Consider the following 16,648-nt stretch of genomic DNA (forward strand, 5'->3'; position numbering starts at 1 on the left):
CCCTCCATAACTCAAGAACTTGCTGTTTCACCAGCTAGCACCAATTAGGCTGAACTATATGAAATTGTCAGGTAAAAATGGCCACGGATCAGCAACTTGATGCAGTTCAGCCTAATGATGTCATGGCCTACCTCCTTAGCAGTAATTTATTTTTCTCTTGGAGTTGGCAGTTCACAAGGTTTTGCCAAGTTCTACACACATCCCACTCGTCTAGGGCAAACACGTGGGCAGCCCCAGGACCAATCCCGTACCTGCCGGGTTTGGCCCCTAAAACAGCCAGTCCCCAAAGATATCCATTCCTTCTGCCCCTCCTGGATGTGCACGCTGTTCCCTACACTGAGAGGTGGAACCTGATCCCTTCCCCGGAAACTGGGTCTGGCCTTCGGATTTTCTTGGCCAAATGAACAGAGTTACTGACATTCTGGGACTTCCGAGCCTCATTTATAGGAAACCTCCCAGCTTCTACCCAGGAACGCCCGTTCAGGGGGAAGGCAGTGCGGCACAAGGAGACCACCAGAAGAAACATCTGCAAGACGAAAGGCCAAGTGGTGAGAATGGTCAAGTTGAACAGAGTCGCCAGACGTGTGTACGATGCTGGATGTCTTGACTCCAGGCCCTGCTGCCACTGAGCAGAGACAAATGGCCAAGCCGAATCCTTCCCAAATTTTGGTCCCACAAAATCGTGAGCAAAGTAAATGATTGCTTTAGACCACTAAGTAGCTGAAATAAAAAGCATTAAGTAACTGAAGCAGTTCACATCATGGGTGGCTGGCTTACCAAAAATTTTTAATGAGTGGCCAAATTTAAAAATCCAGACTGCATGTAAAAATCCAAATTTTCAGTTTTCTTGAAAACCTGGAAGAACCCACAGCCCTGGACCTGTGTGTCTGTGGGCACAAGATAGGGGCTAGAGATGCCTGTGCCCTCTTCTAGGCCAGTCCTCTGCCCTGTGGGTCACCCCACCCCATTGTCCTCCACTGCATGAGGTCAGCTATCTGGCCCTAGTCTCCCACTCTCTCCCCACCTTTCTCCCCCCGCAGCCAAATGCCCTGACTTGCAAACCCCACACCCAGTAGGAGACACTATTTCAAGCCCTATTCCATTCAACCCATTGAACCCTTGTTCAACACTATTTCAAGCCCTATTCCATTCAACATGCTAATCCCACTGCCTAAATGTCCTCCCTCCTTCTCTGTCTACGTAACAGCTAGGCTTCCCTCGGACAGCTGAAATCAAACTTCCAGAACCCTTCCCTGATCTGTGGGTTAGGTACCTCGTCTGGCCCTTTACCCACACCATGTCACACATCATACAGCAGGCCCGTGGCCTTCTCCTCCCTAGAGCTCCGGATCCAGCCCACAGGAAGCTGAAGGACTATGTGAACAGTTCCACTGGGAAGGCGATTTTGTGCCCATTTCACAGATGATGAAACTAAGGTGTAGAGAAGTGATCTGCCTCCTGCCTCTCGAAGACCAGTGGCCACTAATAAAGAATCAAGATTCGGATTCTTAGTGGGTGTTCAGATGTTATTATGGGGTAAACTGTGTCTCCCCCCAAAACATGCTCCTGAAACCCTAACTCCTGATACTGGTGAGTATGACCTCCTTTCAAACTAGGTTCTCTGCAGGTATAGTCAAATTAAGCAGAGGTCATCAGAGTGGACTCTAACCCAGTATGCCGGCGTCTTTCTAAGCAGAGGAGAAGAGGCATAGAGACACACAGGGCAGGTGCCAGGTTTGCTGAGGGAGAGATCAGAGAGATGCAGCCACAGGCAAGGAGCACCAAGGGCCACGGGCAACTCTGTGAGGCTAAGAGAGGCCTGGAATGGATTCTCCCCTGGGGCCAAGCCACTCTGTGCCCCTTTGTTAAGGGCAGTCCCAGGAAACTAATAGAGTCCTCCTTAGGAACATGTTTAAAAATGGACATAGGGGCGCCTGCGTGGCTTAGCTGGTTAAGCCACTGCCTTTGCTCAGGTTGTGATCCCAGAGTCCCCGGATCTAGTCTCGCATCGGGGGGTCCCAGCTCTGCAGGGAGTCTGCTTCTCCCTATGACCTTCCTCCCTCTCATGCTCTCTCTCTCTCTCTCAGATAAATGAATAAAATCTTAAAAAAAATAAAAATGGGCATAAACACGAGGCGCCTGGGTGCTCGGTCAGTTAAGTGTCTGACTTAACTGTCAAGATTTCGGGGTCCTGGCACTGAGTCCCGTGTTGGGGTCCCCGCTAGCTGGGGAGTCTACTTGTCCCTCTCCCTCTGCCCCTCCCCCTGCTCATGCTCTCTCTCTCTCTCTCTCAAATAAACAGATCTTTTTAAAAAATGGACATAAGCACAACACTCTGTGTTCAGGGACTTAGGATCCCCTGGGGCTGCTCCACGGTGGGGCCCTGGGTTCCCCCCGCACCCCTGCACGCCCTGGGTTCCCCCCTGCACCCTTGCACCCTGGCACTGGGTCTGCTCTGAGAGCTGGTGAACCCACATGCAGGACAGCCATGGGGTTTGGACTCCACGCCTGGTCCTCCACTTGCTGGCTGAGCCATCCTGGCACTCCCCTTCTTCCCTGTCTGCATGACGGGACTCGCAGAGACACCTCCCTGACTACGGGTCTCCCACATGCGGCAGGTGTGGGCAGGAGGAAGGGGGAGCCTCAATTCTGGAGCAAGTCTCCACGTTATCATTCTGGGTCTTGCTTTTTAAGTTGCTGAATCCACACTCAGTTGACTTCTGGGGACCACAGGACCTTTTGTGACCTGAAAGGGACCAGGGAGCCAAGGACCTGTTCCATCCAGAGGAGAGGGAGGGAGACGGCCCTAAGTGCGGTTTCAGCTTTGAGTCTCCAACCAGACCACACACTGGAATCTTCTGGGGAACGGCAGAAAATACTGATGTCCGATTCCAGTTGAGACTCTGAGGGGAGCACTGGGGGTGGGGTGGGGGCACAGGTCATCCAAGCTCCTAGGGGATCCTCGTGGCAGTAATGTCGGGAACTCCTGAGTTTAGACTAGTCACTGTAGGGGTGGCACAGGACAAACACAAGACTGAGCTCGTGTGTCCTGTGTGCTCGTTCAACTCGGCCTTCACAGCCTCGAGCACTCCTCACCCTCTTGTTCATTTCTGCCCATGCGGCAGGTCCCTTAAATGTTCACTCTCTCGTCTCATTGCAGTGGTCTCAGGCTCTCTGCATTTCCCCTAGAGCAAGCATTCTAGGACTCATCAGTGGATGCTGCAGTCTCCTTAAAAGCTAATCTCGGAGATTCCAGAATGCCACTCACACTGCCTTCTCCTGGTCAAGAAAGTCACTGATGTCAACCCAGATTTAAGGGCAGAGGAACCATGATGGGGAGGGAGGGAACAGGGCCATCTTTGGAGTAAGAGCCACCCCACCAATGACACAGGGATTTGGGGCTCAGTCCTCAATGTCTGTGCTGTCCTCCTGGTCCTCAGCTCCCTGGGCATCTGCACAGCCCTGCCCTTCTGGCCACTGCTGACCATAGAGAAACAGGTGTTCAACCTGCCGGGGGGTCTGGGGACCCAGGAACTGTGCAGAGAGGGGCTAGGGTGTGTCCAGGGTGGAGGAAAGGGTGGCTGAGCACCTCCGGGGCTCAGGGGTGAGGTTGGGTTCACAGCTTCTTCCACACCCCCTCACACAGCCCCACGCACCCACACCAGTGAGGGCGGGTCTGCGGCTGCGGAGTTGCCGGAGAACTGGTGTCCACTCCCTCCATCCATAAAGCATGTCTTTGTAATGCTTAGCGTTTGAGAGGCCACTCTTTCTGAAATGGCTTATATCCTCTTGGCCCTTTAAAGCCAGGGGCAGGAATCACAGTCCACAACCCTGAGGAGGGGAAGGAGCTCTTGGAGTCCCAGGGAGCTGGCTTCATTCCCTCAACTAATCAAGCAGGTGGGTGCTTCTGGCTACTAATGCCTCCAGCCTCTCTGCTCCACTGGGGCTGGGATCTTCCCAAAGTACCCCATTTCAATCATAAACCATTCCCTGCTCAACGACCTGCAATGTCTCCCACGGCCCACTGATTCATGTGAACTTCCCACGCAATGGTTGGCACCTCTGCGACCTGGCCCCAGCCCCCCTCTCCCAGATGTCCTCTGCTCCTATCTTCCCCCGTCCTGAAGGAGTCTGTGACTATATTCTGGGCCTCCCTCCTCCTGCCTCTGTGCCTAGAGCCCACCAGGGGAGACCTGCCTGAAGTTCTACTCCATCCAAGTTCATGTCCTCCAAGTCCTGACAATGACAGGTGTTCGGGGGGGATGGGCATCCAACACAACAAAGGCATTGTTTTCCTGTTCTTGCCTTTTCACAATACACATCCATCTGGTCTCACCCCCGTCCAATCACCTAACAGAAACTTGCCGAAGGCCTACTATGTGCCAAGCGTCTTGGTTGGCTCTGATCCCCTGATCCATTCCCCCTGCTGGGGATGGCCTGGCCCATCACTTCTCCAGTCCTCTGTAAGCACCCAGAAAGAAAACCTACATACATCCCCTTTCACTTTGTCGCCAGCACCCCCGTCCCACCCCATATGTCCGGCACGGAGCTTGGCGTGAGCTTTTCGGCTCTTTTGCCAAACAAGTAGATGGAGACATTAATATTTCCCTGTCACACTGTCCACTGCTGATGTGCGGGGACATGCGCCATGCTGGCAAATTATTTAATCTTATTCAAGTTTCATATCCTGATCTGTGAAAGAGGGAATAACAGTGCCCATGTCACAGACTTGTCCGGATTTACTATAATACAGTGTGCAAATGGTGGGCACGCAGCAGGCGCTCCATAAACCTCAGGCTTTCTCCCTAGCATGGCTCGTTGTGTTTCTGTTCCTTGCAACTGACTTGGGACTGAGCATGTCACCAATGCCCAAATATCTGTTGGCAGGAATATACTGAGCACAAAAAACTTGAGAGTAAACAAAAAAGAGAGACAGAGAAAAAAGAACCCAATCTCTGTGCGGGCTCTGCCTGCAGATGGTGGAAAGTCCTATGTTTATTTTGTCGGGTTACCATAGCAACCTCCAAGGCTCCAGCCAGCCCCAGGGTTAGCCCCGATCAATTTATCTCATCTCATAACCATGGATGCAAGCTGTTTGGTGGGATCCTGAGGAGGCAGGCAGAGACAGGTGTGTGTGAACTCCCGTCTCCTCTAGACATAAATCTGGTGAGGCCACTCCAGTTAACCTGTAGCTAAAGTCACCACTGTCTAAAATGATGCCCCCATGACAATATTTATAAACAAGGGTTTAGAAACAGGAGACAGAAAATTAGGCAAAGACCAGTGTTGCTGACTGGAGCAAGGCACATTTTGGAAAACTAAACAAGAGGCTGCCTAGAGCTGGGATCTGGAACCATCCTGGGGATCTCGCACCCTTCTGTGACTGGGTTCGGGATCTCGTTGTCCATACAACCTGGATTTTGCTATTACTTTTTCAAGAGGCTTCCACTGGGGGTGGGTGGGTGGGATTTTAGGGAGTGAGAAAGGAAAGTGTTCTCTTCAAATCCATCCCCTGAAAAATTAAACAGCAGCGGGGCCCCTGCTCGGTGGCCTTCCTTCCTCTGGGCTCCCAACATAAGCAACTCATAGAAGGGGCAAGGTCCGAACGTGGTACACTGGGATTTACTCCTCCAGACCCAATGCGGTCTTCCCTGGAGCCAGACAGTCCTCCGCACTAGGTCCCGGGAGAGGCCACAGGCAGCTCTGCCAAGGGGGTGTCTGCCTGTCTTTGTTCTAGCTCAGGAGAGCTGAGCACGAAAACATAAAGACCCAACGCTCAGAACTCCAGGGGACTCTCTTTCAGCAGGGATCAAGTGACGAGAGGTCATCGGTTTTTTTCCTGACACTGGCAACCTGTTTTGTGTCAAGGGAAGAGTTACGGTCGCGTTGGGCACTGATGCCTACAGACTCCCTACAAAGGAAAAAGAAGGATAAAAGGAGAGCGGCGCTCTGGCGCGGGGTTGGTCACAGAGCGGGTCTCACCTCCTTCCTCGGGCTGCGGGGGCTGTGGTCTCCACTTAATGGGGGAAACTGAGTGGGGGGCGCCCGAGGTCTCCCGCGTCTCGGGAGGATAGGGAATGGAAAACAGCGAGGGTGCCCGCCCACCCGGGTTTGCACGGATCTGGGCTGCACGGCCCTGAGGGAAAGGCCCGGGTCCTGGAGGGGGGACGGCAGGGAGGGGATGGGCAGGGAGGGGTCGCCTCGCAACGCCCAGGGCCCTAGCAGTCTGGGAAGAGCTCGGCCCTGCGCTCTCAGGGCGCACGGCGGGCCCCACCCCCCGGGAGCCGCGCTCTGTGCCTCGGACGCGAGAAATCAGGTCGGGGATGCCCGGCTCCGGACAAAGGACTGGGACGTAGATCCCCGGCGGGCGCCACCGCCCGGCTCGAAGCCTCCCGGCGCGGCCAGCGGTGCAGGCAGGGCGAGCCCGTGGCCCCGAACCTCCCCAAACTTGCAGCCCAGGGAGCGCGGGGAAGGCGCCCCGTTACCTGCGCGGCCATAAAGGACAGATCCATGGTGTCGCCGCTGCCGCCCGCGCTTGAGTCCTCGCTGCTGCTGCTGCTGCTGCTGCTTCTGCTGCGGGTCCAGCCGCCTGCACAGCTGGCCGGGAACGGGCGGAGCAGCGAGCAGACACCTCGGATCCTGCGGCCCCGCGGACCTCAGCAGCCTCGGCGTGGCGGCCTCGGTGGGCTCTCCGCGCTCCGCTCCGGACCCAGATCCGGCAGAGGCGGGGAGCGGGGCGGGGCTCGGGGGCCCGGGAGCCCCTCCACGTGACCGCCCCCAGCCCCACCCCGAGGGCGGGGCCCGGCGGAACCTCCCGCGCGTCCCATATCCTCTCCTGCGTGGGGGGCCAAGTGGGGAAACTGAGGCCGGGGTCGCCCAGCTGATGGGAGTAAGAACTTGGGCCTGGACCCCAAGTACAACGCTGTTGGCGCCCCGTAGGGGCTGGCGTGTCTTGCTTGAGGGTCAGAGTCAGGGTGACCCAGCTTTCCTTGCCCGCTCTGTGCCCAGAGTTCAGTGTGCCTCAGGCCCTGGAGCTGGGCGCAAGGAGGTTTAAAAACTAGCTTGGCTTGTTCTTTATTTCCTTGCCTTGCCTCACTTTCGGAGCAGAACTAACTCTAGGTTCCGTAGGAGTAGTGAGAGCCGACGGCCATAGTCATGGCTTCTCCCCGAGCCCCTGGAGGGGAGGTGGGCAATGATGGAGGTGCAGAGACCTGCCCAAGGTGGTCCTCTCTGCTTGGTGAAGACTGTACCCCGGGGTGGGGGGAGTGGGCGGACCACGGGCATCTCACCCAGAAGGCGCTCTGCACTTGGGCAATTGCCCGCGTGGCGGGCCGGGACTTGCTGGGGTGGTGGAGGGTGGGAGGCATCCTGACCTTGGCCCAGACTCAGTTGTGAAGGAAAACAGACAGGACAAGAGGTGATGGATTGATGGACCGACATCTGCCTCTGCTTGTTTAGGTTTTTCTAAAACCCAAAACTCCCCTGAGCAACACCTTGTAGTCCATACCAGTAGGGGGCTGTGTATCCTTGGACAAGTGTCTCCCCTCTCTCTGGGCCCCACTTCCCTCATGCACTGCAAGTTCCTGAGTCCATTCTTGTTTTCTTTTCTTTTCTTTTTTTTTTTTTTTAAAGATTTTATTTTATTTGAGAAAGAGTGAGAGCAAGAGAGATCACAGAGGCAGAGGCAGAGGGAGAAGCAGACTCTCCTCTGAGCAGGGAGCTCTGTGTGGGGCTCCATCCCAGGACCCTAGGATCATGACCTGAGCTGAAGGCAGACGCTTAGTAGACTGAGCCACCCAGGCACCCCCCCTGAAGTCCATTTTTAATGCTCATTATGTCCTTGCCCTGAACCAAACTCTTTAACTACAATGTCCTTGAACAGAAGAAACATTCTAATGTTACCACACTGGCTGAGTAACAAGGAGGACCAGAGGATTTAAAAGGCTGTCAACAAAAGCTTGAATGGAGGTATTTAACTCACCCTATTGATGTATAATTTACATAAATGTATCTATTTTACAGGTCCATGTCAATGAGTCTTGATACATATATACACCCTTGTAACCAGAACTATAATCAAGATATCGAACATTCCACTCATCCCTCTAAGTTTCTTCTTATTCCCGTAGGGTCAATACCCACCATCCATCGCCAGTCTCAGGCAAACACTGATCAGGTTTCTAGCACTACAGTAAGATTTATCTTTTCTAGATTTCTATATAGATGGGATCATACCAATTGTTGTTTTTCTTTGTCTGGCTTTAGGGTTCAGCCATGGAGACTCGTTCATGGTGTGGCATATGTAGGTAGTTACACTGTGATTGCTGAACACAGACCCTGTGCATATGGACCAGTCTTGTTTGAACCTTTTCTCCTGCTGATGGACACTGGAGTTGTCTCCAAGGCTTTGGCCATCATGACTAAAACACTGAACATTGGCTACAAGTCTGTTTCCATTTTCAAAGGGCAATGGCTTAGTTTTGTGTTTGTAATAGGCACCAAACTGTTACAAAGTGTTCGTACATTTTATATACCCACCAGCAGTGTAGGAGAATTTCGGTTGCTTTGTGTTCTCACGGAACACTTGGCATTGTTATTAACAGAAGCTGTTCTAGTGGGTGGAAAGTAGTACTTCATTATGGTTTCCATTTGCATTTTCCTGATGACAATGATCTTGAACATCACTTTAGCTTACTCTTGGATGTTCGTATATTTTCTTTTGCAAAGGGTTGGATCCAGTCTTTTACCCACTGGAAAAAAAAGTTGGATCAATTGTCCTTTTATTAGTGAGTTGTAAGAGTTCCTTATGTGTTTCGGAAACAAATTCTATGTCAGATATATATACCGTGCACAGTCTCTCTGGGCCTCCGGTGTTTTAATCTTCTCAATGGTGTTTTTTGTTGTTGTTGTTTTGTTTTTCCCTGAAGAAAAATTCTTAGTTTTGATGAAATCCAATTGATTTTTTTTCTTTTATGGTTCATGCTTTCTGTAGCCTAAGCAATCTTTGCCTACCCCAAGGTCATGAAGGTTTTCTCTGTTTTTTTCCTGCCTAAAGTTTCATACTTCTAGCTTTTATGTTTAGGTCTCTGACCTATTTTTGTTTTTATATACAGTGTGAAGGGAAGTGTGAGGTTCTTTTCTTTTGCTTTACCAAATGAGTGTCCAAGTGGGCCAGCACCATTAGTTCTTAGACTACCTTTTCTCCATTGAATTACACTGGATGGAACTAGATTTAAGAAGACACAAATTTTAAGGTGGTACTCACTCTCAAGTGCCAGCTCTGCACTTATGTGATCCTGGGAAGGAGTATCTTCTTAAATTTTGATTTCTGAGCACCTTGTTGACGTCTCCCATGGATTCCTAAGCACCTCACAGGCAGACCTGGCTGTCCCCGGACTGCCTCATCCAAGTGTATGATGATCCAGTGAGGACACCCAGACCTCTGCCCTGAGTTCCATGTGGGCATATCCATCTGTCTACTCAGCAACTTCTCCTGGTGGTTAATGGTATCTCGAATTTAACCTGGCCAGCACTGAGCTATGATTTCCCTCTTCTGTCCAGCTCCATCACAGACAACTAATGGCACTCCCCAGGTCCTCCATGTACAGTTCTGCATGTTGCACACTGCACAAAGGTGCCTGGCAGACAGGCAAGTAGGGGTTAAAATTCAGCTATGTTCCTCTCATGGAATCTTGTGTATGGATAAGGGGTTATGTCTATCCAGAAAGAGGCTCAAAAGTTTGCTCTTTTCCCCAGAGGCCTCATGAGGGCCAGTAGATCCAGTCTTCTGTCTCCCTTTTACCCCTCTAACCCTCTCATTCACTGTGCTCTGGCCACACTGAGTTTCTTTCTGTCCTAGGAACACACCAAGTATGATTCCCTGCAGGCAGATAGTCTTTTTTATTCCTTCTGTTTGCCGCTGTCTTTCTCCAGATCTTTCTTTTGATGGTTTGGGTTTCATTTCAAAAGCTACCTCTTCCAGGAAGCATTCCCTAGCTTAAGTAATCTGTCCTTAAAATAAAACAAACAGGGGTGGGTGGGTAGGTGGGGGAAACCTTTGTTTTTTTCCATAACATTTCTCTATTTAAAAAATTTACTTACTTGTTGGGAGAGGCAATCTTCCAGGGCCTTGAGCATCCCAAGTTTATTTGTTTATTTATTTATTTATTTGACAGACAGAGATCACAAGTAGGCAGAGAGGCAGACAGAGAGAGAGGGGGAAGCAGGCTCTCCACTGAGCAGAGAGCCCGATGCAGGGCTTGATCCCAGGACCCTGGGATCATGACCTGAGCGGAAGGCAGAGGCTTAACCCACTGAGCCACTCAGGCACCCCAAGCACTCCAAGTTTTAAGCCACCTGCATGCTCTGGGTCCTGGCAGTTTAGCCTGGGGGAAGGGAAAGCATCTATGCATGCTCCCCTTAGAGGATCTGGGTCCTGAGGACAGTCTCCAGACTGCCCTTACGCCAATTACTGGTGTAGAATCCATGTGCGAAGAGAACTGTGGATCCTGCGAGGGGAAATATTCCATTCCTTAAAAAGCTGTCAGTGTGGAGGCCACACAGGGGGGCCTGACCCTGACATTTGCTTTATCCAGGACCTAGATGGAGAGACCGCAGGGCCACAGAGACCCTGGAGGGGATGCCCTCCCTTCCCGGGAGGCCCTTAAAAGGGTTTAAGAATTCATGAGATTCTCACTTAGTGGCTTATCAATTATTCAAGGTCCTTCACAGGAGCAGAGATGGCCCAGGACCACCTGTCCTTTAGCAGGCAGAGAGAATCCAGGGCAGTGGTGGAGACAGTGAAATGCACAGGAAATCCTTCTGTCCTTTGAGGTCTGGCTCACTCTCTCTCCTCTGCAACCTTTGCTGTGAGATTCATTTCTTCTGATCATTCGAATGCTCCAAGGTGATCACTTTCAAAAAGTGATTCCTCAGCGTCTCGCCCCCTGCCCCCCATGACTGGCTCATGAGCCGGATTCCTCCTGAATCTCATTCTCAGGAAGATGGGCTGCAATTGGGATTGTACATGCTTCCTGAATGACTCTGATGCCAGCTTCTTTTATCTTTATCTTAAGCTTTCTCTTCCCGAGCCTCCCCAAGACTCTTATCAAATTGCAATTCAATGCCATTCCATTTAACAGGTGTTTTCTGAGCACCTACACTTTGCTAGGCATAGAATCTCTCATACATTGCTCCCAAACCTCAGAAAACATAGCCCCAGAGAGGTTAAGAACCTTGGTTGGGTCTCTCAGCAAATGTGGGCCAAGGCAGGATTTGAACCCAGATCCAGCTGATTGCAGAGTCCATGTGCCTTCTGTTCCCATCAGGAACCTATATTTTAATCAGACCAGCATAAAAACAAATCATCACAAAGTGATGAAGAAGTCATTCATTCATTCTCCAATTCAACGAGTATCCCGTTGATCCATTCAGTCTGCCTTTCCAGAGCACCTGCCATATTCTGGGCCCTATAGCCAGGCGGAGCTTCAATAACAAAGACAAGGAGCTGCTATAGGGTCCCAAGCCCTGCATTTAGGAAGGCTGAAGAGTCAGGCTTGCCTCTGGGCTCAGCCTCTTGCTAGCTGGAAGCCATCAGGCAAGCTACCTACATTTTCTGACCCAGAGTTTACTCATCCCTGAAACTGGAAGGATTGAATGAGATGATGGAAAGAGGGTCTAGCACTATACCTGGCACACAGTAGGTGTGTTGTCAATGGAAGGGGAGAAGGGAGTTTAGTTTAAGTCCACATGCGGGCGTGGCTGGCTTAGTCGGAGGAACATGCAGCTCTTGATCTTGGGGTTGTGAGTTTCAGCCTGTGCTGGATGGAGAGATCATTTAAATAAATAACACTTAAAAAAAAAAAAAAAGTCCACAGGGGAAAGGGAAGGTGTTAGACTTATACAAGTGTTGCTCGTTTGCTTGCTTGTTTATTCCAGTTTAAACATGGATTCTGCTAGAACAAGTTCACCAGAGGATTACAGAGCAAGAGATAGGATGGTTTCTTATTTATTCATGAAACGCACCAGCACCTAGCAAAAGCCTAGCTTAAATGAAGTATGCTGGGAACATTCCCTAAATGAACAAACTAATGAGCTAATAAGCATTTATGGTTGAATAAACAAAGGGATGAAATGAAGTCGGGGGCTTTAGGAAATAAAGTGTCTCGCTCTAGGCCCCCTCTCCCCTCCTTGGACTTACCTGCTTTCCTTTGCTGATCCACACACATCAGGTCTGATTTTTAAAATGAGTGAGTGCCAGATGTTGGACCTTTCCTTGTTGCGGCACTCTTTCCTCTTTGATGCAGGGCTTCCAGATCATGGGAAAGAAAAGGGAACTTGGGGCAGGATTCCTGGACCATTGCCATGCCCACATCTCCCAGTGCCATATCATATTATGGGCAGAGAGACCGTCCCTCATAAAGAATCTTTCATTTACTCCAAAACAATGATGACGGTCCTACCAAGAGCTAGGCACTGTGCCGGGCTCTCTAGAGGGTGAATACATCCTCCCTGGGTCCTAGTTCCACAGGAGGGAGATGTACCCTGTTGATAAATGAAGATGACTATTTCCTCAATGTAAGCACAAGACAGACCTGCACTGTTCAGTACAGTAGCCACTGGCCACGTGCGGCCACTGAGCCCATGAAGTATGTCAGTCAGCACAGCGATCAGACAAGAAAAGTAAAGTAAAGGAGAAGTTTAACTGGCCTTATTTGCAGCTGACATAATACTGTACCTTAAAAAACCCCTAGAGACTCCCCCCAATAATTAGAGTAAATGAAATCCATAAAGTTGCAGGATACACAATTAATGCCCAGAAATCAGTTGTATTTCTATATATTAATAACAAAATAGTAGAAAGAGAAATTAAGAAAGCAATCTCATTTACAGTTGGACCAGACAGAATAAAATAGTTAGGAATTAACTTAACCAAAGAGGTAAAACCACACCTGTACTGTGAACGCTTAAAACACAGATGAAAGAAATCGAAGAGGACATAAACAAATGGAAGACGGAAGAATATTCTACGCTCATGGACCGGGAGAATGAGTATTGTTCAGATGCCTGTACTCACCAAAGCAGTCTTCAAATTTCATGCAATCCTTATAAAAAGACCAACAGCATTTTTCATAAAACTAGAACTAATAATTCTAAAACTTGTATAGAACCACAAAAGATCCCGAATAGCCAAAGCAATCTTGAGAAAGAAGAGCAAAGCGGGAGGCATCACTACCCTGGTATCATAATCAAAACAGTATGGTAGTATGGTTCTGGCACAAAAACAGACACATATATCAGTGGAACAGAATGGAGAACCAAGAAGTAAACCCCAAATTATATGGCCAATTAATCTGCAACAAAAGAGCCAAGAATATACGATGGGGGAAAAGCACAGTCTCTTCGATAAATGGTGCTGGGAAAACTGGACAGCTACATGCGGGAGAACGGAGCTGGACTATTTGCCATAAACAAAAGTAAATTAAAAACAGACTAAAGACCTAAACGTGAGTCCTAAAACCAGAAAACTCCTAGAAAAGAACATAGTAATTTCTCTGCCATCAGAATAACAACATTTTTCTAAATATGTCTCCTAAGACAGGGGATACAAAAGCAAAAATAAACACTTGGGACTACTTCAAAATAAAAAGCCTCTGTACAGTGAAGGAAACCAACAACAAAACCAAAAGGCAACCTACTGAATGGGAGAAGACATTTGTAAATGATACATCTGATAAGGGGATAACATCCAAAATATATAAAGAACTTGTACCCCTCAATGCTAACAAACTAATCTGATAAAATACGGGCAGAGGACCTGAAGACGTCTTTCCAAAGGAGATATACAAGTAGCCAATAGACACATGAAAACATGCTCAATGTCATAAATCAAATCGCACATCAAATCCCAGTGAACTATCACTTTACACCTGTCAGAATGGCTAGAAACAAGAAGACAAAAAATAACAATTATTAGGGAGGATGTGGAGAGAAGGGAACCTGATGCACTGATGATGGGAATGAAAACTGGAGCAGCCACTGTGGAAAACAGTATGGAGCTTCCTCAAAAAAGAAAAAAAATACTGTACAATCCAGCAATTCCACTACCAAAGAAAATGAGAACATTAATTCAGAAAGATATATTTCCCCTTATGTTTATTGCAACATAATTTACAAGGGCCAAGATATGGAAACAGCCCAAATGTCCATCAATAGATGAGTGGATAAAGAACATGTGATGTGTATGTATACAATGGAATATTACTCAGCCATAAAGAAGGATGAGATCTTGCCACTTGGGATAATCTGGATGGATTTAAGAGAGTATTCTGTTAAGTGAAATAAGTCAGACAGAGAAAGACAAAGACCATATGGATTCACTTATACATGGGGTCTAAAAGTCAAGACAAGTGAATAAACAAAGAGCAGAATCAGATCTATAATTACAGAGAACGAACTGATGGTTGCCAGGGGCACGGGGACAGGAAACATGGGTGAAGGGAGCTGGGAGAGGCAGGCTTCCGGTGAGGGAATGACTAAGTCCCGGAAATGAAAGACACAGTGTAGGGAACATAGTCCACGGCACTGTAATAGCGACAGATGGCAGTTATACTTGTGGGAGTGTGGCGTAATGTATTGATATGTTGAATCACCACGTTGTCCACCTGACACTAACACAACATTGTGCGTCAACCACCCCCAAAAAGAAAAAAGAAAGGAAAGGAAATAGGGCAAGTCTGAATTGAGACAGAAGTATAAAATACAGGATTTTGGAGACTTAGTATAAACAAGTAATGATTTTCACTATTGATTTCATGTTGGAATGACATTTTTTTAGATCTACCGGGCCAAGTAAAATGTATGATTAAGATTGATTTCACTTGTTCCTTTTTGCCTGTTTATGGGGCTGCTAGAAAGTGTAAAGTTGTATATGGGTCTTATGTTCTGTCTCTGGGAACGGAGCTTGTCTGCAGTGCCGGGGTGGGATGCAGGAGGGTGAAGGCGTCTGAGACAGCTCTGTGGCCTTTAAGGGAGGGCTGGCTGAGCAGAGAGGACAGGCAAGGTGGTCCAGCCCGGGGCAAGTTTCACCAAAATAAGTCCACAGCTTCCCAAGTTGACAAAACAGAGAGGGATTTCAAATCCGGTCCCAGTTCTTTCCTTGACTGGGGAAGATGGCCACCGGTCCCACCCCAGCATCTCCATCCTCCGCAGGGAGCTGGGGTGCAGAATGCTTAGTCAGAAACCCATGCACGGCTGCCTGTGTCTCTCACACACAGAGAGGAAAGTGTCTGCCTCTCCCCAAGCCCCCAGCTCAGTCTGGCCGAGATACCTCCACTTGCTTCCCTTCACAGGAAACTTGTCCAGCTCCGGGCACCACCTCCAGAAGGTAAATGCTGTTTCTGCTTCCACTGCTGGCTGTGCCTCCGGAGGCTGATGAACTGATTTTAATTAAAGCACTGATTGCATTGGGAGGAAATGGTGGGGGACAGTGTGGGTCTGCTGGGGAGGGTGGCATGGCTGTGACGTCACAGGAGGACGCTTCCTCGACCAGCTCTGCCTGCCCCGGGTGGCTGCTTCCCATCCTCTCCCCCAGGAAGTCACACGGATGGAAGATGTTGATTGGTATCACGTAGCCACCAGGCTGCCCCCATTTTCCCGGGCATCCATTGCCCAAGCCCTTTTGTGTCCACTCCTTGGCCACTCCAGGCAGAAGCCCTGCCAGGCTGAGGTGTCTGCATGTGGGAGGCACCATTCAGGGAGCAGAGCAACTTGCCCGAAGTCATGAGCTAAGAAGCAGAGGGGCGGGACTTGAACTCAGCACCTGGCCTGGTGCTCTGTTGTCTGGCCCTGCTTCATAGCCCAACCCCCAGGGGAGTAAGATGTGTCCCTAGGGGACTTCCAGGGTCAGAGACTAACCACATTTGGCCTCTGATTCTACCTAGACACAGCTGTGATCTCTGGGAGCCTCAACTTCTCCATTGTGCCAAATGGGGCTAACATCACCGACTCCACAGGACAGTGAGAATTGGATGGAAACCATCACCTCTAGCGGAGCCCAGCACATGCCCTCATGTGTGTGGCTCCTGGTGACATCCTGGACAGCCTCTGAGCTCCTGGGCATGGTTTTCCCAACCTCCTGGGTCTGCCCCTGCCAGCCTATGCAGATTCCTCTTTGCATTTCCTTCTGATCTTTCCAATCTGGTCCCAAGGAACTGTTTTGACAAATCCAAAGAGCCCAGTTTCCTCTCCCTCCCAACCTTTGTCCTGTTCCCTTCTGCCTGGAACCTGTTCCTCCCTCCTGTCCCTGCCCTCTCCTGCCCGCACCCTGCTTACCCCTCGTGGCTCCCTGCAGACATCCCCTCCTCCAGGAACCTGCCAGGGACTGCGTGATGCTATTTCTGTTTCCACCCTCATCAGAGCACTCATTCCTTACCTTGTGTCTCTCCCTACACCACAAAAGCCCCTGGAGGGTCTACACCGGGCTTCCTCGCCTCTGGGATCCCAGCAGCTATCTCCCAGATCTGAGACCAGAGGGAATAGATGACTCTGGGACCTGGCCTGGCTTGGATGCTGTGGGTTGAATTATGTCCCTCCGAAAGATACACTGAAGTCCTAAACCCCAGTACCTGCGCAAGGGCCCTGACTCCAA

The 16,648-nt window shown here is 49.9% G+C and overlaps 1 protein-coding gene across 1 annotated transcript in view; it reads right to left on the bottom strand.

Annotated features, from left to right (window-relative positions):
• Window positions 1–7,367, bottom strand: part of C13H14orf132 (chromosome 13 C14orf132 homolog) — a 51,581-nt gene extending 44,214 nt beyond the window's left edge. Inside the window, exons 1-3 of the mRNA XM_044231464.1 lie at window positions 7,290–7,367; window positions 6,768–6,835; window positions 6,486–6,639 (exon numbers count right to left, since the gene is read on the bottom strand). Of these exons, the coding sequence (XP_044087399.1) occupies window positions 6,486–6,639; window positions 6,768–6,835; window positions 7,290–7,367 (300 nt within the window). The remainder of the gene's footprint in view (window positions 1–6,485; window positions 6,640–6,767; window positions 6,836–7,289) is intronic.
• Window positions 7,368–16,648: the final 9,281 nt, after the last annotated feature.

Source organism: Neovison vison, chromosome 13 (assembly GCF_020171115.1).
Source record: "Neovison vison isolate M4711 chromosome 13, ASM_NN_V1, whole genome shotgun sequence".
Lineage (NCBI taxonomy): Eukaryota > Metazoa > Chordata > Mammalia > Carnivora > Mustelidae > Neogale > Neogale vison.